Here is a 26751-nt window from a genome sequence, read left to right on the forward strand (position 1 = left end):
TATATCTTTTATGGAACATGATTAATGAAGAAATTTGTATGATTTCATAATGCAATAATTTTTATATTTCTTACTTTCTTAATCGGTAGATGAGGTAGCAAGAGAGGGAAAGAATCCAGAACTGAAAATAAAATTTTAAAAATCATATTGTAATGCTGAAGAAACTGAGCAAGACAAAGAGATTAGAGACCAATTCAGTAGTTTATTAAATAGAGAAAAATACTGGGACCAATGGATCCATGGTTGATCCCAGGGCTAGAGATTATCATCTCAAAGAGTCTAGCCCCGAGCAGAAAATTTATCATCCTCACTCTCTTATTTACCTTTAATCGCTCTATAATTGCTGTTTCTTGCAAATGTGTCTTTGTCTGCCTATAATTAAAATACAATATTACTTGGGGAACATCTCTGACTTGTGGTACAATTTTAATTTTCTGTAAACTTTTACTAGCTTGCTAAAATGCCTTGTGCCTTCACCCCCACCTTGCTTATGTATTCTGATGAGCTATCATCCTTTACTTTGTTCTTTGCCATAAGGTCATCACTGTAAAAATGGTCCAAGGTTAGAATTTGGGTGGTTATTTACCTATCCTACATCTAGAGATGCCACATACCACTATTGAGATGCTTAAGAGAGACTATCTCCTCTTCACTTCAAGATTAGGGGAAATGCCCCATCCTCACAAGAAGGTGAGAAGGTACATCCCCTATCCTTTGTAAAAAGGGGAGGGAAGAACATCCTTCCTTAATCCAAGGAAATGCTTTAGAGAAACTCCCCTCAAATCTCCACTCAAAAGAAGGTTCTTTTCAACAGTGAAGTGATTCAGACTAGTTCCAATAAATCCATGTGAGTCATCAGTATCCAGAGAGAAAATTGAAGGGACTGAGTGTGGATCACAACAGTCTTTTCACCCTTTTTGTTATTGTTTGCTTGCTTTTTGTTTTCTTTCTCATTTTTTTCTTTTTAATCTAATTTTTCTTATGCAGCATGATAATTGTGAAAATATATATATATAGAAAAATTGCACATGTTTAACATATATTGAATTATTTGATGTCTAAGAGAGGGGTGGGGAGAAGAGAGGGAGAAAAAAAATTTGGAACACAAGGCTTTGAAAGGATGAATGTTGAAAATTATTTATGCATGTATTTTGAAAATAAAAAGCTAAAAAAAGTACATGATAAAAATAAATAAAAGACTAGCTTGCAAAAAAAAGTGCTTGGAATCAGGAGATGGAGTATCTTGTGTAAGGAACAGCAAAGAAGTCAAAGTCATGAGATCACAAAGTACTTGGAGGAGAGTAAAATACTGAGAACTGGAAAAATACAAAGTAACCTAATAATTATAGGCCTTTAAAGACAGAGGATTTTTAAATTTTGATTCTGGCAGTTTAAAAAATTCCTTTTGCATTTAAAGGTCGTATTCTAACTTCATCTTATCTCTCCAGTCTGATTATCTATTAATCCAAAAATACACAGTAAACTCAACCAAAGTATTCTACCTATTGTCTGTGTCTGTGTCTGTCCCTATGCCTAGAATATTCTCCTTCCCTTCAAGGATCAGTTCAGGTGCCACCTTCTTCAAGACAATTATCTCTTCCTTACAACTCCTGGCTATTATCTGCTTATTTTATATAAATTCTGAATTTCCTTATTTATTAAAATAGTTTAACTCCAAATAAAACTTAAGCTTCTTATGGAAGTCTCAATCTTGTTTGTTTATCACTAATGTATTGTCATAATTCCTGGAACATCATAATAGGTACATAATATGTGCTTGTTGATTGATAATAAGAATTATGCATTAAGAGAAATTTCATATATAAGATAGACAAGAAGAGAAAAGGATGAAATCAGAGAAGTTAGGAAGACATTACAGTAACAAAAAAAATGAAAAGTAATGAGAGCTACATGAACCAGAGTGGTAATAATAGAATTACAAAGGATGTAAAAGACAATACAAAGTCAAAATTTAAAAACTTTCAGATGTTTAAGTAAGGGAGAGTAGTTGAAGGTGAGAGGAATAAAATGTATAGTGGTGCTATTAACAGAATCGGGAGGGTGAGGGGAGAGAGAAGGAGAATATGAAGGATGGATAGGCAGATATTGAGCTAAGTTAAGAACAAGTTGAGTTTGAGACAAAGATGGGACATCTGGATTGGTGAAAATTTATAGGCAATTAGAATTTAGGGTCCAGAGCATAATATTGATGGATGAAATCTTAGGAATCATCTGTACAAAGTTGTAAATGAAGTAGTAGAAATTCACCAAGGGAGAGAATATAAAGGTGAGAAAAAAGACTAGTGATGGAATCTTTTAAATCATTGAAATACATGCTTTTAGAATGTAAGAATAAATGGGGTCAATAACTAATACAGAAAGGGAAATAGGCTGGAGTTTTTTTCCTTGCAAAATCGCCACACCATCTGAATTCCCTGAGATCACTCTTTTGTGAGCTAAAGTTCAGGCTATTATCTTCAATGTTGAGAAGATATGAGTTCTTCCTTGTTGCTATCAAACCCTCTTCTCCTAGGAAGAAGTTTACATAAATATTCAAGGCAGTCTGAGATCAACATCCTGTTCTAAAACTATGGAATAACATATATATATGAAAATGGAGCATTAGGCAGACCAATGACACTACCCCTATTCTAAGCATCCCTTTTTGCACCAAAAGAAAAATTTAATAAAGCAAGCCCTTTTATCATAAATATCTGAATTATTGGGGAAAGATCTTGCTGTATTAACATAAAATATCAAATGAAGACAGACACTTATTTTATTTATTTTATTTTAACATCAAGTAAAGTTGTTAGTAACAGAAGAGATAGAACTAGAGCTGAACAAATAGCTTCATTCATTTAAATATTGTCTTACATTTTTCTACAGTCTATAAATATCAACAACTTGTGTGCATGCACTTTGTCTTTGTAATTCAGATGTGTAATGTGTGGCTATTTGAAGAGTTTTGCTGATTATTTGTTCATACATGAATTTTTTGTCAGTTGATTGTAGAATTCTATTCATTATCATTAATTGTGAGGAAACACTTAACACTAAGACTGGGACCCTGCCTTTTTCTTCTGGAATTTTCTAAATTGAGATTGTATTGTCACAGCTGCTCGTTCTGTCTCTGGTGCATCCATGTCGATTTGAAATTCCTCTTGAATTTTCTTTTGTCCATCTGTCTCAAGAAAATAAACAAGAAAATAATTGAATATAAGATGAAAGCAGACCCCAAAGCCAAGACCAATTTGGAAAGTAAGATGAAATTCAGGGGAATACTTTTGATCACAATCAAAAAATAGGCTTCATATAATTAGTATAAAGATGAGAGGATACACTCAAGAAGTAATACCTGAGTATAAAATTATTATATTTCATATTTTCCTCTTTATGTTATTTCATGTATTTCTGTTTTTATAATAGCCATACCTAAATGAAAGTGCTTTTATATTCTGAGAACTTATAAGGATTTAGTTTGTCCTAAATACTTCTATTTGACTAAATATTTTAATCAACAGATAAAAAGAGAAACTCCATTGTTAGAATCCTAATGTTAACTCTATGGAATTGATACCATGCTTATTGGTTCACACCTTAGAGCAAATCCTTACAAGGTGATAAATTGCTAATACTGATAGAAACAATGCTTGTGTTCACACCTTTAGAGAGCTCATATAAGCAAGAAGCTTTTAGGGGCAGAGAGCACTCTGGGAGGAAACCCATAATCCCACTCTCGGAGAAGGAGCATAAATAGAGTTTCAGTAAGCCAGTTAAGTGAGTTCAGCTGAAAATATTGAGAGGGAAGTGAGATCAGCCAGAAGCCCTCTCTCGGAGGCAAGAGAGATTCATTCCATCTTCCCCCTTTATGCTGGCTGGAGGCTGAAGAAAGCAGAGGCAAAGGACGACTGCAAGAGTTCTTGGAACCAAGCAGAAAGATAGGCCTCTAAGAAAAACTAACCGGGCTATTTTGGAGGAAGCAATAAAAGATCTGAACTTTTAACAGCTGGCTGCATTTGGGTGATTATTATTTGAAACTGAAACTAAGACTGCCTCCAGAAAACCTCCCCGAGAAACCTGCTCCCACAGAGAACATTATTATATTTTAAAGAAGAAAAACACCACACTCCATTTAAAATAAATGCAGACGATGTAAAAAACTTGGGAGTCTTCCTGACAAAATAAACTGAAGAACTATATGAACACGATTAAAACATTATTTCCACAAATAAAATAAAATCCAAACAATTGGGGAAATTGTTAATTGCTCATGGGTAAACTGAACCAAAACAACAACAACAACAACAACAAAAATTCTATTAAAATTAATCTTATTAGTGCCAAACTATAAGAAAAATATTTAATAGAGCTAGGGAAAAAAACAATAACAAAATTCATCTGGAAGAACAAAAGGTAAGGAGAAAAAATGTGAAGGAAAGCAGCCTGGCAGTACCTGATTTCAAACTATATTACATAGTGTTAATAATGAAAACAATCAGTACTGGTCAAGAAATAGAGTAGTGGATGCATGGAATGGAATAGGTAGTAATGACCATAGTAATCTAGTATTTGATCAATCCAAAAATCCAAGCTTTTGGAAGAACTTACTTCTTGACAAAAGTCCTGGGAAAACTGGAAAGTAGTTTGGCAGAAACTAGATACAGACCAACATCTCACAATATATACCAAGATAAGATCAAAATGGGTATATGATTTAGACATAAAAAAGTGATATCATAAGCATTGCAAATATTACCTGTCAGATCTATGGATAAAGGATGAATTTATGACTAAACAGAGAATATCATGAGAATTAAAAAATAACTTTGATTACATGAAATTAAAATTTTTTATCCAAACAAACCCAGTGCAACCAAGATTAGAAAGAAGGCAGATAATTGAGTGAGGGCAGAATTAAAAGAACGTTTCTCTACTAAAAGCATCATTCTTTAAACAATTAGGAAACTGAGACAAATTTATAAAAAATGAATTATTCTCCAATTAATAAATGGACAAAGGAAATGAATAGCTATATTCAAAAGAAAAGCTCAAAGCTATCTATAATCATATAAAAAATATTCTAAATCACCATTGATTAGAGAAATGAAAATTAAAACAATTCTGAGGAATCAACATCTGGCAGATTGACTAACATGACAGAAAGGGAAATTACAAATATTAAAGGGGCTGAATTAAATTAAAAGGATTAAATGTAAAAAAATTACAATAAACAAATATTAAAATTAAAATCAAATGAAAATGTTAAAGAAAAATGGGGAAATGAAATTGATAAAAGAATTGGGAAAAGAATCAATTTGGAATACAAGTTATAGAACCTCATTCAGCCACACAAAAGCTGCCTAAAAAACAAACATTCTGAAAATCGCAATGGACTAAATAGGTGTTAATGACTCATTATACAATTTTTAAAAATTTAAATCATAATCAAAATTCTGAAAATAGAAAAGATATGAAGTATCCTTACTGAAAACAAATGATCTTTTAAAAAAAGAGAGAGGAGGGGGGAGGGCAACTAGGTGGTGCAATGGATAGAGCACCAGCCTTGAAGTCAGGAGAACCTAAGTTCAAATCTGGCCTCAGACACTTAACACTTCCTATATGTGTCACCCAGAGCAAGTCACTTAAACCCAATTTCCTCAGGGGAAAAAAAAACAGAGAAAAGAGACAATATTTAACAATTATTAGACTACATGAAAACTATAACCAAAAAGAGAGGGAGCCAGCCTAGACATTAAATTTCAAGGCACTGCTTCCAAAACCTTCCCAAATTTCTTAGAATCAAAAGGCACAGTGAAAATAGAAAGAATGGATTAGTCATTTCATGAAAAAAATCCTAAAATGAAAAGTTCCAGGAATATTATAGCTAACATCAAGAGTTTCCATTAAAAAGAAAAGAATACTGCATGCATCCAGAAAGAAGAAATAAGTGTCAAATATAGACAATCAAAATCACACATGTCTTAACAGCCCCATTATGAAAGAGTGGTGAACTTGGAAAATGATATTTTAGATGATATGTAAGTCTGTGTACATACATATATATATGCATACATACATATATACACATATATATGTGTTTTATGTGTACACACACACACACACACACACACACACAATCAAGAATGGCATACCCATAAAAATTGAGCTTGGGCCCATGACAGAAAAAAAAATGTTTTGTTAATGAAATAGACTTCTAAACATTTCTGGAGAAAAGAATCCCATAGAAAATTTAAAATGCAAATTCAAGAGTCAAGAGAAGCATTGAAAGGTAAATATGAGCAAAAAAAAATCATAAGGGATTAAGCAAGGATAAACTATTTACATTTTAGTATAATGTGTCCCCTTAGAATCCTCTCATCATCAGGGGACATAGAAGTCAGCAGAGACAGAAGTCTTGGGAGTAGTTTGTTATGATTTGATGATGGTAAAAAAAAAAATTGAAAGGGAGATAAAATGGAACACATAAGGGGGAGTGAAAGAAAATAAGAAAGATGAGGGAAATAATATCACATAATTGGAATGCAAAAGTGGAAACAAAGAGGAAGGGTTGAAAGGAGTGGACAAGACTTGAATCTCACTTTCATGTGAGCTTTGTCCTTTTTTCTGGAAGAGGACCATGACATCAGGGAGCTGATGCCATGACATGAAGTGAATTAGAATTAAGTGAGATAAGACTGTACAAATTAAAAGGGAGAGGGGATAAGTGAAAGAGAATAGGTTAAGGAAAAGTAGATTGAGGTAAAAATTAGTGCTAAAGAAAAGCAAGAATGTTGGATCTCAACAAAGAGTTCAAAATAAAAGAAAGAATAAGAACCTTTAATAGGTTATTAATGAAATAAAGAAAAGAGGCACGATGCAAAACATATTTGCAAAAAGTGACATAATATTTACAAATTCAAGGGTAAAGTTAAAGGAGTTACAGGGCTATTTTGTCTTCAGTAAACACACCCAGAAAGTGATATTAAAAGCCTGAGCCTTTAATCCCTAGGACCAATGAAGACTTGAGGATGATTTTAATACAGTTTATAGAAAATCTAGCCTAATGAGAACAAGGAATTAAGCTACTTCTCCTACAAGAATCCACCCCGTGGTATTAAGTAAGGTCCTTAAGTTCTTTTAGAAGAATTTTCACCCCTTAAATGATTTTAAACCCATCACTGGTTAATCTTGATGGCCAGGATTCAAGAAGCATTATACAAGCACTAAAATCTAACAGAAGCATAGGAAAAAGAAACAAAAAAAGAGGAGGGAGTGAATATCCAGAAGAAGTGAGTGATGTAGAAGAAAGATCAGAAATATCTGGATTTTTTTCCTTACATCCACCTTTAAAAAGACTCAGTCTCAATTCCCAATTATCAGATCTACGTGATTTGTTTTACCACATTTGTGCTGTAGATCAGTGTAAAGAGATGGCTATGAGCAATAACAGCATCAGAAAATCAGGATTAAAGTGAAGATGATACATTCTGAGTAATCACTGGTAATCATGGATCATGAAAAATTGCCACTAGTCAGGACCTCCTCATCACTGAAAGCCATATTGAAAAGGGAATATATAATCTTTATTGTATGAGAGGTATTTGAATGACAGTTCCCTTTCTTCTCTGAGGACCAGGTAGATACTTACTGCTCTATCTTTATTGTCAAAAAGCAAGTCACCACAATAATAGCACCTGTAGTAGGATAGAATTTCCCTGAAGTGCCTCCCCTTATCCTGATATAAGTTCCTCTCCACATTTATATAAAGTATAACTTATATAAATGTATATATAGACTTATATATATAACTTATAGAAAGAAACAATGGTGCAACTTTCTGGCCTAGGACCAATAAAAAAAACCAAGCCACATGGGTTCAAGGCCTCTGAAATTATAGTTACTATATCCTAATGATTGACTAATTAGAAACATTTCCAGGAGATAAGGGGGACCATGTCCAGAGAAGCTGCCACTGTATCCTTACTATATATTTTTGTTGCATATTCTTGTTGTGTTAGGACAAAGCAAACCTCTTCCTTTGTTAAGTGTTCAATGACTCATCAGTGCCTCATTTTGTCCCAACATTGAACCTGAACAGAGAGCACTAATTTTAGAGTTGCATCTACAACATTTGGTAGTCAGCAGGTTGTGATAAAATGACACATTTTGAGGGTTTTTCTTTCAATTTTATTTTGTTCTATTTTTTTAATTATAATTTTTATAGGAAAAAAATGGTTTTGTACATGGGCTATAAAAGTGTAAATTCTAGACAACTTATAGATAAAAACATTAATTCCTGCATCATTTGTCTATACAAAAATGTTTATATGGAACAGGCATACAGTCAAAATCAGTAAGTTCTCTTCCTTGAAATGTTATGCAGATTTGTCCAAGTTTTCTAAACTTCATGTTTGTTTTAGAATGTCCTCAGAATGTTTTGTCAAAGATTAAATGACAGTATAAAATTTCCATGGTTCATTCAAAGAACAAGAGTTAAAATAAAGAGGGAGAAGTTATTCAAACTTTGTTTTCTTTATTTCTAAATTGTTGTCTCCTTGGGCTTATTAAAAATTACTCTACAAAGTTTTCTTGATCTCTGCCACCATCAATCCTTTTGCCTCATTTACCACTTTCTTGCCCACCAAATAGCCACTTTCACCATGGTCTCCAAAGTCACTGAATTTGGCCCAAACCAGAGTTATTTGCTTCCATCTATTTCCTGGGTCTTCCATGACTATTTAGCATCTTCTTATGAATTAAAATCCATAAAACTGTACTGTTTAAACAAGTCTCCTGTTGGAATCCTAGTGTTGACTCAACTTGAAACAAGGTAATAACTCAAGGGAGATGTTAGAATCCTGGGGTTAACTCAATGGAATTGATACAGTGCTTATTGGTTCACACCTTTAGAAAGCTCATATAAGCAAGAAGTATTTAAGTACTCATTGGAGTTCACAAGTATGGGAGATTCACAAAGTTAACTTTGTGACTTTGTGAATTCACACCTCCCTTGAAGCTCTTAGGGCTAGAGAGCACTCTGGGAGGAAACCCATAATCCCACTCTCGTTTCCCACAATCCCACTCTCAGAGAAGGAGCATAAATAGAGCTTCAGGGAGCCAGTCAAGTTTTACTTCAGAAACATTGCTAGGGGTTGGAGAGGAGCACTCTGGGAGGAAGCCTACAAGCCCTCTCTCAGAGGCAAGAGAGATTCATTCCAATTTTCACCTTGATGCTGGCTGGAGACTGAAGAAAGCAGAAGCAAAGAACAAAGCTGTAAGAGCTCTCGGAACCAAGGAAAGGTGAGGCAGAAGCAAGGGACAAATTGCAAGAGTTCTTAGAACCAAGAAGAGAGAAAGGCCTCTAAGAAAGCTAACCAGGCTATATTGAAGGACACAATAAAAGATCTGAACTTTTAGCACCTGGCTGCATTTGGGTGCAGCCCAAATGAAACTAAGGCTCCCTCCAGAAAACCTCCCCAAGAAACCTACTCCCAGAGAGAACCTTCATATTATATTTTAAAGAAGAAAAACACCACAGTCTCCCTCTCTGTGACTATCCTGGAACCAATTCAACTATGAAATGAATCTTTCAATTTTTTTTCTGTCATGTCTTCAGACAGACCTTTGGTGAATATTTTGTAGGATTACATCCTTGCAGCTGCATTAGTTGTCAAATGTCCTTTTAACTCTAATTTGATTCCTCTGCCTTCAATTTCTATATTGTTATAAGAATTCAAAGCTTCTTTTGCATCTTCCACAGAGGCAAATTAAATAAATACAAATCCTTTTGGTTGGCATTGGTTGTTTGGCAGATGATTGATGTTGCCTTCTTAAACATTTTTCAGACACTTTCTGTGGCACTGTAGGCAAGGTTATTCAGCAATAGTGTCTTTGAAACTGCCATTTTGTCTCCTGCTCCAGAAATTATTCTTCCCACCTCTTGATTTCTCTTGCCCTTGAATTTTCTCTCCTATGTAGTACAAAATGATGTCCAATCATTAATCTCAGTTCCAAGGCTTTAAATTGCTTCTCTTAAATTCAATGGGGGCAATTCCTTTTCATATCGGTGTAGATCAGTCTACATTCTATATCATCTTCAAATACTTCCTTGAGTTCTTCCTGAGTAAATGTATAAGGCAGATTCTTGATAAAAATTGTCCTTGCAATTTTTTTGCCTTTTCTAGTTTCATTTCAGAGCTAGTCTCTGAAATCATAGTCATTGAATTCCAGAGGTTTTTTTTCATGTCTTCTGTTAATTCAAATTGCACATACACAATCAAAAAAGCAGTAATTCAAACCCTGATTTGTAGTACTTGCTGATTTTTGAAGTGTAATTGCACACACTGAAAATTTAACAATTTATACAAGTTAACTCTAGCTGTGAGTAATCTGATAACTCTCCCAAGAATAACCTTAAGTCTTGGACTCAGTCTTTAATTGGATTTCCCCTAGAAGAATGAACCAATTGAAGCCATGGTGTTGCTAGGCCCATGAGCATTAGTCTCAAAGACTAAACTTTGCCCTATTTATCCAAAGGGAAGGAAGAGTTAAGAATGTCTTCTGGTGTTATATACATGAAGTATTTTGCAAACCTTAAAATATTATGTAAATATAAACTATTATTATTCTCCTTTCCATGACTTCAATAACATCTTCCAGCTGACATTTTCAATATTTTTTTCTATTTGCTTCCTTCATCCCATTCTCTTGTTTACCTCAAGATTTTAGAAGGACTTGTTTTTAAATCTGAATTTGTGATTTCATTTCTATAGAAAACTCCTAATAAGGAAATTCCAACTTCAAAAACAGATCAGCAACTGTTTATCAATTTGTAATCTTAGAGAGTTGTCATCTGCATCCAGAAAGAGGATTATGGGGCTGAATGTAGAACACAACATAGTATTTTCACTTTTTTGTTGTTGTTTGCTTGTTTTTTTCTTTCTCATTTTCTTTCCATTTTAATATGATTTTTCTTGTGCATCATGACAAATGTGGAAATATGTATAAAAGAATTGCACATGCTTGGGGGCAGCTAGGTAGCGCAGTGGATAGAGCACCAGCCCTGAAGTCAGGAGGACCCGAGTTCAAATCTGGTCTCAGACACTGTCTAGCTGTGTGACCCTGGGCAAGTCACTCAACCCCAATTGCCTCAAAAAAAAAAAAGAATTGCACATGCTTAACATATATTGGATTACTCGGTTTCTAAGGAAGGGATAAGGGAAAGGAGGGAGAAAATTTTGGAACAAAAGTTTTGCAAGGGTGAATGTTGAAAACTATCAATGAATATATTTTGAAAATAAAATGCTAAAAAGAGAAAAAATATACTGCTCTCTAAAAGAGTCATCCATAATCTCTTTATTGCTAAATCCAATTGTTTTCCCACCCTCAGGATTCATTCTTCTTGATCTTCCTAAAATTTTGATACTGTTAACTCACCTCTTTTCTTCTATACACTCTCTTCTTCATGGGTTTCTATTCACTACTTTTTTGTAGCATTCTTTCTACTTATAAGACAGATTCATCTATATAAAAAGAACAAAATTCCCATTATCTTAAATCCTTTCCTCTCACACTTCTTCCATCTTCTAGCAATCACAGAAAACTTTCTCCTTCCTGATGACACAGTTTCCCTTGGCACTCTTCACAATACTGGCTACACTCACTCCCTTTAGCTAACTGAGTGAGTCAGGGGAGTTGGAATACTCCTACATTCCCATTGCTATTTCCACATTTTGTCTCTGCCTCCTTCATGCTCCTTGTCATTATTTTTGCACTATTGCAATAACCTATTGGTCATTAGTTATTTCATGTCTGAAATGCTCTCACTTGTCATTTCTGCCTACAGAATTCCCCGGCATCCTTCAAGTTCCAATTAAAATTTTATCTTTTACAGGAAGCCTTTACAAATCCTTCTTAATTGTAGTTCTTCTCTTTGTTAATCATTTCCTATTTATTTTATATATAGCTTATGTGTACATAGTTGTTTTTTCATTGTCTCCCCCCATTAAATTGTCCCTCTCCTTGAAGACAAGGACTATCTTTTGCCTCTTTTTGCATCCCCAGCCCTTAGGACAGTGCTCAATACATAGTAGCCACTTAAAAAATATTGACTGACTGACTGACTAAAAACATTCCTTGCCAGTTCCTCTTCCATGTCCAGGCCAACGGCCCAAATCCCAAGATTTTTGTCTTGATACCTTCTTCTCCTTCTACATTTCTAATTTTTAAGTACTAAGCTTTCATGGATTTAACTTCTTTCCTATACATGATACCCACCTCATGTCTAACTTTCATGTCTTTCTTGAGCTCTATCCTAAATTTCCAATGTACTGCAGAACATCCCTGCTGGAATACACGGGAGAGCTGTTGGAAAAATGGAAGCCACCTGACAGTGGTTGCTGGAGCTCCAACCCAGAATGGATCTCCTCTTGAGAGAGGATAATACAAGGAGATTGAGGGGCAGTTGCTGTTCTCTGACCTCTCTGACTGAAAGACTGTTGCATTGTCTGACCTCTTTCCTCTTCCCTCTGCCTCCAATTTATCTCATTCCCAAACACAATATCTGTGTCAGCAAAGACTGTCTTGCAACTCTTTCAGATGTTATGATCCACATCTGTGGAGGCTTTCGGAGAATTGACCTATCCCTTAACACATTTCCTTGGATATCTGGATATTTCATACTTGGAGATTTCATAGACATTTCAAACTTAACATGTTCATAATAGATCTCATTATATTTCCTCCTAAATTTTCTGTCAAATACACAGAATGCTCCTATCGTGCTTATTTGTTGTTCCCTCCCTCAGAATTCATTTTCCCATCTCTGTGCTTTTGTACAGGCTATATTCCATGAATAAAAGGTGCTCCATTTTAAACTCTGATTCTTAAAACCCCTTCATGATTCAAATCAAATATGACTTCTTTCAAAAACTCCTATTTCCTATTTCCCCAATTATTATCTCTTTACTCTAACATTTACATTTGCTTTTTGCTTATTCTATATTCTCTTTTCATATGTCATTATCTCCCAGTAGACTAGAAGCTCATTGACAGTATGCGCTGCTTCACTTTGGGCTGTGTCTAGCCCAGTTTCTAGGACATTTTTAGTTGGCATGCATACTGTATTTTGTCAAAAGAGCCAGCAACACAAAATTCATTCTGGCTTTAAAAATCAAAGCAAATCAATAGCATTTTTCTTGAACATAGTAGGCATTAGCAAATGCTTAATAAATGAATTTGTAGAATGGTATATTCCTAGAATATGAAAAGTAAGAGAAACATTAAAGAATTTCTAGCCAATCCCTTCATTTTACAGGTGAGAAAAATGATGGTCCAAAATGCTTAACTGCTGAGTCCCACATAAAACAAGGAAAAGTGGCATAACTGGAATTTGAAACTGAATATTCTGATTTTTCTATTACTTTGTTCCATTGGTAAACAAACTCTAGGATTCAGAAAATGAACTGGATTTCTCAATTACATGATGGATTCATATTTCAATCTCACAATATTTTGGTATTGGTATAATTCTAGATTAGTATAACAAATACTTTTACAACAGAGCTAAGCCAGAGAACTTAGGAGAGATCAAACTAAGGAAAGATACATGTATCACTTTATGGAACAGGTTGTCACTCCACTAAAGCTTAGGAAAAAGAGCCCAGTATCCATCAGGGACAAATTCTAAGACTGATGAAATACAAACTGCCCAGTATGGGAAAGATTGAGACTGTTTTCAGGTACAGTCCCCAAGGAAAGTATGATCAAAAGAAAGGAGTTGGAAAGCAAGCAATAGGGAAATATAAGGAAAATAGATTGAAATTACCAAAGCCCTCAGGAGGAAGAAAACTGAATTAAATACCGTAAGCATAAGCAGATAAACCAACAGGGAAAATGCTAATTATAATCCATAAACAAGCATTTGTTAAGAGCTTGCTATATGTCAGGCACTGTAATGTGTTTATGCCATAGCTTTCGGATCAGCTAAGAGATTCCAGCCATTTATGAATAAAGAAAAATGAAATCAGCATCTAAATATATAGAGGATCTCATGGATCCTTGACAAGAGTACCGAAGACATCATGAAACCATGACTTCCTAACTAACTTTAAAAAGAAATAAAAATAGTGAGAGTAGAAATTATGGACTGTTCACCAAAAATAAATGAAAGAATAGGGAAACTTGAATTCACAATGCCAAGTCACATCAAAGAAATAAAACAGAAAATGCTAATGTATGAAAGTAAAGCACAATCTTGAAGAAGAGAAGTAAAAATCAATAAAATTGGAAAAAAGTGATCTCTATATAAGCAAAGTATATTGATCTCAAAAGAAAGAATTCATAAATAACTTAAAAGAATTCTTACACAGATCTCTCAGAAGAACATACAAGTCACCAAACATGAACACCACAATGAAAGAAATAATATGAGAACATGGTTCAAAAACTTTTGAACATTGAAAAAAAAAGTACCAGTTAAAAATATCCACAGATCATCTCTAAGGAACAAAAATAAAACAAAACTCTATGCTGCAAGTTCTACAGGAGGTAGACTAGAGATGAGTATGAACTACATGATCAGGGACGTGGGAAAACTCTTACTTTTATGCAATTCCCTTTTTATCACTTAAATGAACTGATATTTCTAAGCATGAGTCCCAACACACACACACACACACACACACACACACACACACACACACACACACACACACACAAAGGTAGGGAGGGGCATGGAGCAAGATCTCCAAGGTAGAAACTATTTAAAATATGGGAGACAAAATAGGTACCACAAAAATACATGAAAGGTAAATAAGCATAACAATCAAGGATAACAAAATAACAGAAAAATCACTTCAAAATCCCTTTATAAAAATACATAATCAGAGAAGGATAAAAGCAAAATCAAATAGAAATGATAGTGGAAAAGCAAGTCAGAAACTTCATGAATTAAATTTCATAGCACCTCACCTAGAGGTGGGTCAAATTTTAGGGGGGCTAAATTACAGAATGGGAGAACATACAAAAGAAAAGAAAGTAGGAAACACATATGGGATAATATTTGATGAATATAATAAACTCAAAGGTTAACAACAAGGAGAAAATAACCCTGTAGTACTCAGGAAAAAGAGAATCTACAGGAGAATGGGAGAAGAAGCAAACACAGTGATTTATAGATTAGAGAAAGAAAGAAATCTTTCAGTGATGAGAGAAGGTACCACTGATGAAGGTTCCCATAAGGAAAAAAGGAAAGTAGGGAATTTTCAATGGGCCAACCTGCAAATACTGTGTGCTTATAGAGATCACTGATATTGTTACAGGAAAAAGGGAATCAAAGCTTTTGTACTATCATCCAGAACATGAAACCAAAAAGGAAATTTCATGGCAAATATGGGAATGGAGGTGGGGGAATGAGAAATGAACATAAGGAAGTTAAACATTAATAATGAATAACATGATGAAGGACATAGTAAAATTTATATCACGCCACAACAGAAAAATAGAATCCAGGGAGCAAGATCTCTTAATGTAGTAAGTGCTTTGAAGAGGGAACCCAAAATAAGTACATTATAAACTTGAGGAAACAAAGAATAAAGAAGGATTTTAAAAGTATCAGGGTCATTAATCAATGAATAAAAGTCTAGAATCAATAGTAAAATAAGATAAATAATGAAGACAATAAAGAAATGAAAATCTTTTAAGAAAAAAAGCACCAAAAATGAAATCTACAAAGACTAACCAATATGACAAAAGAAGGGGAATTGTACTTGATTATTTAACTGAGAAGAAAAACAAGAAGGAGGAAATTAAATAATAGGGAAAAAGAAGAAATGCCATTAATTTAAGCAAAACTCTAAAACAAGGCAAAGGGGTAAGGTAGTTGAAGGAGAAGAAAAACATATTAAAGTTGCCTTAAAATATATTCAGCTAAAGTGACTGAAAATAGTTGGCACTATAATTATAGAGAAAGAGAGGGAAGCCCCAGTTTAGAAATTAAAAATATTAAAAACTAATCAAGGAAAGTATAAATCTAACTTCCATGATTTTAAATGTAAATGAATTAAAAAATTAAATAAGAAAAAAACTGCTAGCCAAGGCTAAAAGAAAAAAAAAAAAAGAACCCACAATCTGTTGCATATTTTAAAAAAATCAAAGAAAAATGCAGAATAAGAATAAAGGAAAAGAATAAAATTTGCTATGCTATACATAAAGAAGTGTCATTCTATCAAAGTAAAAACAAATAGTCAAAACATAAAAAAGAATAAACAAGATAATTACAATATTCTGGGGGGTGGGGAGTAGAGACAACAAAGCAATATCAATATTAAACCTATATACTCTAAATATCTGAGCCTATTTCCCAAAGGAAAAATTAACTGAACCTCAAGAAAACAATAATTCAATAATTACAAGAAATATCAATGTGACATTCTCAGTTTTGGATAAAGTTAACAAAAAGAAAAACAAAAGAGAAAATATAAAATTGAACAAATTGGTGAAGAAACCAGAACTAAAAGTTTATTGCATCTTTTAAACAGGCTTGCTAAAGAATGTTCATATTTATAAACATAACATTGAACTTTTAAGAAAAAATTGACAATTCATCATGAAACAAAGATAAAGTAAACAAATCTAAAAAAGTATAAATAATAAACATATATTTTATAACACATAATGCATTAAAAACAGTAAACAATTCATGGAGCATAAACAAAAGACACAGACTCAAATAGAAACATAACAATGAAATCCTAAAGTATTCCATGATAATGAGAAATCAAAGATAAACATGAAATAAATTCCAAAAAACAAAGTAACTCAAACTACAAACCCAAACTAAATATTCCAAAAAGCTAAGCTTAATCATCAAATGAAAAGGATGGAAATTTAATAACAGAGAAATGTTTAAGGTATTCCTGGGTAGAAGGGAAGAGAGGTTGGAGAGAAGGGAAAGGAAATAAATTATTTAACTTACAAATATCCTAAACAAAGGGAACCCTCAGAGGTAAAATGTTCTTATATTTATAAATGATTTTCTTACACACACACACACACACACACACACACACACACACACACACTAGGGAGAAGGGAGAGAGACTCAGCAAAGTACATAGAGTAATAGATAGCGAGTTGATCTGGAATTCAGAGATACCCAGCTTCAAGTCTTGCATCTGAGACATACTGATTCTGTGATTTTGGGAAGTGAGGTAAAAGATGTAATTCCCGAGGCACTAAAATTATATGTCAGAGAGAGTTCTGACTTGATATTAATGTACATATAATGTGTGTGTGCATAATATATAATGAATTGTGAATATACATATTAAATATTATATTACATGATTTACATATATATGTTATATTACATTTGATATATATATAAACATATATTCTCAAATGCACAAAGGAATCTGTGTTTTTATCAGTATAAGGAACTTCTTTTATGGGAAATCCTCAAACCAAAATAGATCAAAACTCATCTGTGACATAGTAAATTATTCTTAAGGACTTCATTCCCTAAGATATGTAGGAAGGTTAAATGATAAAGTCACACAGCTAATAAGTGTCAGAGATAATATTTAGATCAATATCTTCCTGTGTTCAATCAACCTAGTGCTCTATATATTGCTGGTATGTGTGGGTGTTTTGTATTGTCTTACCATTCTCACCAGAAGATTTCTCCTTTTCATTGGTTGCCTCAGAACCCTTTTGCTGCAGACATAAAAAGAACAGAAGAAATTTCCATTAGGTAAATCCAAAATTATAATTATATATTATTAAAAATGATCTTATTGCATCATAGATCATATGTTCTCAGGGGAAGAAATGTAGGCTATCCATAGCCACCTGCAAAAAATGTTCCTAACCATTACTAATTACAAAAATGCAAATAAAAACAATTTTCTACGTGTGCATTGCTATCATTGTTTTTTTGTACTGATTCTGACCTATAAATAAATATATACATAGTTGATGGACAATTCACTTCATGTTTATGAGGGAATTTGTGAAATACAGTGTTAGATGTGCATTGCCACCCTAATAATACCCAAGGTAGCCATTCAATCCACCTCATACTTATTTTCCTCACAAAGCACTACTCTCCATCCTCAATATGATCTGCAATATGTTGACAACTCATTTTCTCCTTACCTTGACTCTCTGGTGAACAAATTCAACTCTACCATGACCTCTTCTCTCCCCTCTTTTTATCATTAACTAAACTCGGTCAAGCCTCAGCCTTGATTGCCTCTCCCACCACTCACCAGCTTTACTCCGAAATATATGTTTGCTGAATGAACAAAGAAAAATCACATGATTTTTTCTGACTGGGTCTGCTAAAAATTTGTTTTACATGATCCCAACAGGATCCTCACTGCTGCTAGACAATCCTACTATATTTCTTTATCATTATTTCATTATCCACTATTGGATCTTCCAAACCTTTCCCTCCTCAACCTTTCCATTGTTCCCCTTCCCTTCATTCTATCGGCAGAAGATTTTGAAGAAAATGAGCCTGTGAACTTCCTCTTTTTCTTCTTCCTCATCTTCTATCACTGCCTTTGCTATTGGTGCCTTCTACAACTATTTTCTCCTCTACTTATTTCATATGATGAAGTGACCTTACTCCTTACCAATCCCTTTACTTGTACAAGAAATCTCATGCCATTCTGTCTTTTGCAATAGATTGCCTCTTCCATCATCTCTGCTTTGTCATCTGTCTTCAATCTCTGCCTATCTTTTGTTAAACAATACAGGTCCCACACCAGGCATGTAACAATGACATTATACTTAAGCAATACTAATGAAGCCTTTAACATATTTGGTTTGTATTTATTGTTGATAGGTAGTTTTACTCTTTCCCTCAACCAATTGCTTGCAACTCATTGTCTGTAACAAAATGAAAAAACTGAATCTGATTCCACATTTTGTCATATTTCTCTCTGAGAGAATAAGAGGTTAAAATTATCACTCTTTGTTGATGATATGAGGGTATACTTAGAGAACCCCAGAGACTCTACTAAAAGTTATTAGAAACAATCCACACCTTTAGCAAAGTTGCAGGATACAAAATAAACTCACATAAGGCATCAACATTCTTATATATCACTAACAAAACCCAACAATTAGAGTTACAAAGAGAAATTCCATTTAAAGTAACTACTGATTGTATAAAATATTTAGGAATCTATCTGCCAAGGGAAAAACAGAAACTTTATGAGCAAAACTACCAAACACTTTCCACACAAATTAAGTCTGATCTAACCAACTGGAAAAATATTAAATGCTCTTGGATTGGGCGAGCAAATATCATAAAGATGACAATACTACCTAAACTAATCTATTTATTTAGTGCTATACAATCAGACTCCCAAAAAACTATTTTGATGACCTAGAAAAAATAACAACAAAGTTCATATGGAAAAACAAAAGGTCAAGAATTTCAAGGGAAATAATGAAAAAAAATCAAATGAAGGTGGTCTAGCTATATCAGATCCAGTTAGTAAAACCATCTGGTATTGACTAAGAAATAGACTAGTTGATCAATGGAATAGGTTAGGTTCAAAGGACAAAACAGCCAATAACTTTAATGATCTAGTTGTTTGACAAACCCAAAGATCCCAGTTTTGGGGATAAAAACACATTATTTGACAAAAATTGCTGGGAAAATTGGAAATTAGTATGGCAGAAACTAGGCCTTGACCCACACTTAACACTATACACCAAGATAAGGTCAAAATGGGTTCATGACTTAAGCATAAATAATAAGATTATAAATAAATTGGAAGAGCATAGGATAGTTTACCTCTCAGACCTGTGGAAGAGGGAGGAATTTATGACCAAAGAAGAACTAGAGATCACTATTGACCACAAAATAGAAAATTTTGATTATATCAAATTGAAAAGTTTTTGTACAAACAAAACAAATGTAGACAAGATTAGAAGAAAAACAATAAACTGGGAAAACATTTTTACAGTCAAAGGCCTTATTTCCAAAATATATAGAGAATTGACTCTAATTTATAAGAAATCAAGCCATTCTCCAATTGATAAATGGTCAAAGGATATGAACAGACAACTCTCAAAGAAATTAAAACTATTTATAGACATATGAAAATATGCTCCAAATCATTATTAATCAGAGAAATGCAAATTAAGACAACTCTGAGATACCACTACATACCTGTCAGATTGGCTAGAATGACAGGGAAAGATAATGCGGAATGTTGGAGGGGATGTGGGAAAACAGGGACACTGATACATTGTTGATGGAATTGTGAACACATCCAGCCATTCTGGAGAGCAATTTGGAACTATGCTCAAAAAGTTATCAAACTGTGCATATTCTTTGATCCAGCAGTGTTTCTACTGGGCTTATACCCCAAAGAGATACTAAAGTAGGGAAAGGGACCTGTATGTGACAAAATGTTTGTGGCAGCCCTGTTTGTAGTGGCTAGAAGCTGGAAAATGAATGGATGCCCATCAATTGGAGAATGGTTGAGTAACTTGTGGTATATGAACATAATGGAATATTATTGTTCTGTAAGAAATGACCAGTAGGATGAATACAGAGAGGATTCGCAAAACTTACAGGAACTGATGCTAAGTGAAATGAGCAGAACCAGTAGATCATTGTATACCTCAACAACGATACTGTATGAGGATGTATTCTGATGGAAGTGGATCTCTTCGATAAAGAGATCTAATTCAGTTTCAATTGCTCAAGGATGGACAGAAGCAGCCACATCCAAAGAAAGAAGGAAATGAATATAAACTGCTTGCATTTTGTTTTTCTTCCCATGTTATGTATACCTTCTAAATCTAATTCTTCCTGTGCAACAAGAGAACTGTTCGGTTCTGCACACATATATTGTATCTAGGATATACTGTAACCTATTTAACATATAAAGAACTGCTTGCCATCTGGGGGAGGGAGTAGACAGAGGGAGGGGAAAAATCAGAACAGAAGTGAGTGTAAGGGATAATGTTGTAAAAAATTACCCTGGCATGGGTTCTATCAATAAAAAGTTATTTAAAAAAAACTAAATATGTGTTTAGATTTGTGTTTGTGTGTGCGTGTGTGTTCAATCCTCTGTTACCTGATTCATATGAAAGTAAGATTCATGTTGCTTCTCTCCTGGCCCCATTCTGCTTCTTGATCATCCCTATTATCTTAAGGACCATACCTAAGTGCAGGGGCAGGTCTCAGTCTCTTTGTATCATCATCATCATCATCATCATTTTCCTCCTCTCACATAGAGATCCATTCTACAGGTCCGAGTTAGATCTCCAGCAGCCACTGACAGGTGGCTCCCGTATCACATCACTGGGAGAAAGCAAGTTCCATCTTCATACCTTTTTCTTTCTTCCATATTAGTGTATTCCTTTTCTTTTCTTTTTCTTTTTTCCTCTTAATATTATCAAAACAAAGCAAAACTTATGCCAGGTTTTCTGCCATAATTACTCCTCTCTATCACCTTTGAAAAAATAGTATTAGAGAAGGCACTTACTTCTTTCTTTTTTAGTATATAAATACTTTCTCATCATATGTTGTTGTTGAGTCATTTTTCCTCTGACTCTTCATGATCCTGTTTGGAATTTTCTTGGCAAAAATATTAGCACTATTTGCCATTTTATTCTCAAGCTCACTTTTCAGGTGAGGAAACTGAGAAAAAACAGGGTTAAATGACTCATCCAGCGTCATAGGGTTAGTTAGGTCTGAGAACAGATTTGAACCATCTCAAAGATAAGTGCTTTTGATACTAGACCTGGCATACTATTGCCTATGCTACCTAGTTGCCCATTTTGAAGTACTTTCTAATTACTCTTCTATATTTCTCTTGACTCCTTTGTTTTCATTTCAAATTATATACTGGTTTAGATATATTCTTATATGTATTCATCAGGAGCATTTGGAAATCTATTTAATTAAAGATCCATTTTCTCCTTTGGGACTATACTTAGTTTTGCTAGATAAATTATGTTTGCTTATAAATTATAGCATTAACTTTTGCCTCCTGGATATCATATTCTGAACTCTCTTCTTCTTTACACATGTAAGAGTAGAAGGGAAGAAGGAGAAGATTTGGTTACATCCACCTCTTCTCAATTTATTGAGTTACAGGATTTAATCACAGGTGATAAGATTTTAATGTGTTATCAAGATATCAACACCTGGTTGTTCTTTTAGAAGTGTGAAAACTCTCCTATTGCTTTCCTCCTCGTTCTTTCTTCTCCAGTCTCTCTCACTGTTTTTCAATCTTTCTCTTTCTCATTCTGTCTCTTTCTATTGTTGTCTCTCTGTCTCTGTCTCTCTCTCTCTGTTTTTGTTTCTCTAACTATCTTTCTCTCAAATTGGCCACAATTTTATAAACTAGCCGGATTATACATAACTAATAGCAAGAGGCAAATGATAGTTCAGATGACCTGAAGCAGGAGCAATACTTAGAAAGAAAGTAATTCTTCACCTCTTAGTAGGAGGATGGAGGAATAACTTTTGTCCTTTTTTTCCTCCCCATTGACCATGGTGTCCAGTAGTTGAGCTAATCATCCAGAGAGAGAGAGAGATTCTGCCTAGCAGTTCTAGTCCATAAAAATGTGAGAAATAGTTAAGGGAGTAGGAGCACACACTCACTGGAGAAGGACATGGCAAATCATTACAATGCTATGAAAACCTCTAATGGGGTCACCAAGAGTCAGACACAAGTGAAAAAAACAAGTACACTCTCAGATACAGAAAAGGCATCAAAAGAATACAACAAGGGCAGCTAGGTGGTACAATGGATAAAGCACTGAGGTCAGGAGGACCTGAGTTCAAATCTGTCAGATACTTAACACTTCCTAGTTAATCCTGGGCTGCCTCAGGGGGAAAAAAAAGTATATAACAAAGTAATCTAGGAATTACATTAAGAAACATGATCTCTGGCAACAGAGGAAAAAAACAGTCCATGTTTTTGAGATCCAGTTTAGGATCTAACTTAGCAGGCTTTACAGGACAGAATGGATTTAATGGCCCAGTAATACTGAAGGAGTCACAGTTCCAGTCATGGAAGAACAATCATGGTCACAAGGGAACAAGGACCCTACTAGTGTGAAAATCAGCAGAGGATCCCAAGAGCAATGAACAGACCTATTCTAATTTCATACCACTTTGGAAGCAATGAAAAGCAATGAAAGGCCCCATACCAAGCTATGGAAGCAACAAAAAACATAAAAGACAGAAATTGAAGTCCATCACATCACATTTACAAAAGAAATACACACACAACAGAAGTTAAGAGACTAGATCTAACATATTCCAAAGTCAAGAATTAGGTTGGAAAAATGAGTAAACAAAGCAAAAATGATATGACCATCAAAAGCTACTACATTAACAGAGAAGCTCAAGATACAATCTTAGATGAAGACAGTGACTTGAAAATATCTACAAGCAATGTCTTCTTTAAAAATGAAGACTGGATGAAAGCATAACAATCAATCTCTAGAAGACTTAGGAAGATATAGAAAGTTTTTTTTTAATTATTCGATGAGAGTAATAGATGAAAAACTGAGGAAAGAAATGAAATCTATGGTACAAACTTATGAAAAGAATTGTTTGGTTTAAAAAAAAGGCAAAAAAATGTTTAAAGAATACCTTTCTTTAAAGTAAGTCACAAGTGACCAATTGGGAAAAATAAATCTTCACTGAAGGAAATAACTCCTAAAAAGTTAGAAATGGTCCATTGGAAACTAATACCACAAGACAGTGAAATGAAGTCAAACATTTGAAAAATAATTTGAAAATGTGAAATATAGGAAAGATAGATCTAGAACTAGAAGATAGATCAAGGAGAACTAATTTAAGAAGTATTGTTCTAATTAAAACTATTTCTAGCCATATGAAAAGATGCTCCAAGTCATTATTAATCAGAGAAATGCAAATTAAGACAACTCTGAGATACCACTACACACCTGTCAGACTGGCTAGAATGACAGCAACATATCAAGTGATCATATTCTATTTTGATCTTGATTTATACTAAGAATGCAAGGAAGGTTCAATACAAGCTATAAACAGAATATACATGTGTATATTCTTAGAAAAACTTAGAGTCAACTAAAAACCTAGTCTTAACAATTAACAACTTTAACAAAGTTGCAGAATATAAAATAAGCCTAAACAAAGCATTCACATTTCTATAAATTACCACCAAATCCAAGCAATAAGTGATAAAAAGAGAAAACTTGTTTAAAATAACTGCAAAGAGTATAACATTCCTGGGAACTGACCTGCTAATACACAGACAGTCACAAAACACATTTCAAATAAACAGAAATGGATCTAAGTAATTAGAGAAATATAGACTGTTTTATTAATAGGCCAAGCCACCATAAGAAAATGCCAATGTAAATTAAACAAATTTACTTATTCAATGCTACCAATTTAACCAATCAGACTACCAAAAATTACTTTATGGAGCAAGAAAATAATAAAATTCATTTGAAAAAACAAAAGGTCAAGAATATTGAGAGAATCAATGAAAATAAAATATAACAGATTTCAATTATATTGCAAACTTGTAAACATTAAAACAACTTGGTGTTCAGTAAAAAATAGAAAACTTAATCAAAGTAGCAGATTATTTAAAATTATACAAAAGCAAACACACTCAATAATCTAATGTTTGATAAACTCAAAAATTCCAGCTTTGGGACAAGAATTCATTACTTGACAAGAACTTCTGGGAAAAATAGAAAGAAATGTGATATAAAGTAGGCATATCTGTCAAGACAAACTCAATGTGAGTCCATAATTTAAGTAAAGGGAGATATCATAAACTAATAAGCATGAGGAAAAAACCATCAGATCTATAACTAAGGGAAGAGATCATGATCAAAAAAAATCAGTAGAGAGGTTCACAGGAAGTAAAATATTCATTTTGATTATATAATATTTTAACATTGACACAAACAAAACCAATACAGCCAAAATGAAAAGAAAAGCAAGGGGGAGGAGGGGATTACAAGAAGTTTCTCTAATAAAAGTCTCATTTCTCAAATCTATATGAAACAGACTAAAAAAAATTTTTTTTTTTAATGAGCCACTTCTCAATTGATAAATGATCAAAGGATATGAACAGGAAGTTTTCGGAGGAAGAATTCAAAGTTATCAACAGTCATGTGAAAATGTTCTAAATCACTAATAATTACAGAAATGCATAAAACAGTTATGTGCTGCCACCAACACTCATCATAATAGTTAAGGTGACCAAAAAAGAAGATGACAAAGAGGATGTGAAAAATAGACATAATATTGCGCTGTTAGTGAAGTTGTACATTGGTCCAATGATTCTACAGAAAAAATTTGGAACTACATTAAAGAACCCATTCAATTTGAATGCCCTTTAAGCCAACAATATTTCTACTTATAGCCCTAAGAAATCAAAAGAAAAGGAAAAAGACCAATATGTACAAAAATGTTTATAGCAACTATTTTTTATGATATTAAAATATTGAAAACTGAGGAGGTATCAACCACCTAGGAAATGGGTGAGCAAGTAATTGTATATTAATGTAATAGAATAATATTGTGGTATAAGAACTGATAGTTGGAGATTACTAAGCTACAAATTCAAACAACTAATCAATGAAATAAATATATGTGACACTTTAAAGAAATTTCTTAAATACTGTGAATATATGATTCTTTTTCTAATTTCCCAGAAATTGCTACTATACAAATTTCAGTTAAAAAGTACTTAATAAAAGTTATTTTTAATGTAGAGATCTTCTTTTCCTTCTCTCAACTACTACTCACACAGAAAGATCTTCATAACAGTTTTTTTTTTTTGTTTTTTTTTTTTGGTATCAGACACTATTTACATTTACATTCCTTGTACAACACTGAAGCATAGGTATCTTTTGGATAATAAAATTCTCCATATTTATCCATATCAATGAATCCCTGCTGAATTTTCATGTGTTCTTTAATGGCTTTTTTATATACAGGAGAAACTGCCTATTTATTGAAATTCTTAAGGCATTAAGAATAAAAACATGGAATAGTCTTGATAGCAGCACAAATATGCATTGGGGAGGAGGAAATCTTTGGGCATTATTTAGATTTCTAAAACCTAGAGTTATTTCAAAATTTTCAAATTTATAGCAAAAAAAAAAAAAACCCTCAAGGATTATTCCTATTCTCTTCAAGAAAATTCAAAGGTTGAGCATTTAGCTATGATTATATTTTAAGTATAAATAATGTCAATTTGTTAAATTAAATAATCAAAAATGTTTTTTAGTCTATCAGTCCTAAGCTTTGGATATCTGTTTAAACTGTTTGCTTCAGGGTTCTGTTCATAATTGTTTCTTCTCCCTAAGTTCACTATCCCCAAACTAAATAGAGAAATTACTTACCTCACTCATTGTACTTTTAAATATCAGGTCCTAGACTTCTATTTCCTCAGGACAGAAAAAAAATTGTATGAGGTTTATTGCAGTTCCTAGCTTTTGTCTTTAAAAGGGTTGCTGTCTGACTATCATATACCACCAGTAAACCAATAAGATTCATTCATCTGCTCTAAATAGTTAGCAAATATTTGATAGTACAAGAGGCCACCTAGTGTACAAAGAGAAAAGATTAGCCAAAGTTGCTGACTGAAGCCCATATTAGAAAAATAAAATACATAATTGAGAAGTAGAAGTCATAAGTGCAAAAATAATGATGTCATTTCAGCAGATTATATAATTTAAACACAAAAAGCA

General features: G+C 33.4%; 1 protein-coding gene across 1 annotated transcript; it reads right to left on the reverse strand.

The window, feature by feature from the left end:
• Positions 1-2773: 2773 nt before the first annotated feature.
• PCP4 (Purkinje cell protein 4) lies at positions 2774-26514 on the reverse strand. Its single transcript, XM_051991138.1, has 3 exons — positions 26404-26514; positions 17667-17718; positions 2774-3184 (listed from the first exon to the last, which is right to left on the reverse strand). The coding sequence occupies exons 1-3, from the start codon at positions 26410-26412 to the stop codon at positions 3057-3059; spliced, it is 189 nt and encodes a 62-aa protein (XP_051847098.1). The 5' UTR covers positions 26413-26514; the 3' UTR covers positions 2774-3056.
• Positions 26515-26751: the final 237 nt, after the last annotated feature.

This window comes from Antechinus flavipes, chromosome 3, assembly GCF_016432865.1.
Source record: "Antechinus flavipes isolate AdamAnt ecotype Samford, QLD, Australia chromosome 3, AdamAnt_v2, whole genome shotgun sequence".
In the NCBI taxonomy this organism is placed as follows: domain Eukaryota; kingdom Metazoa; phylum Chordata; class Mammalia; order Dasyuromorphia; family Dasyuridae; genus Antechinus; species Antechinus flavipes.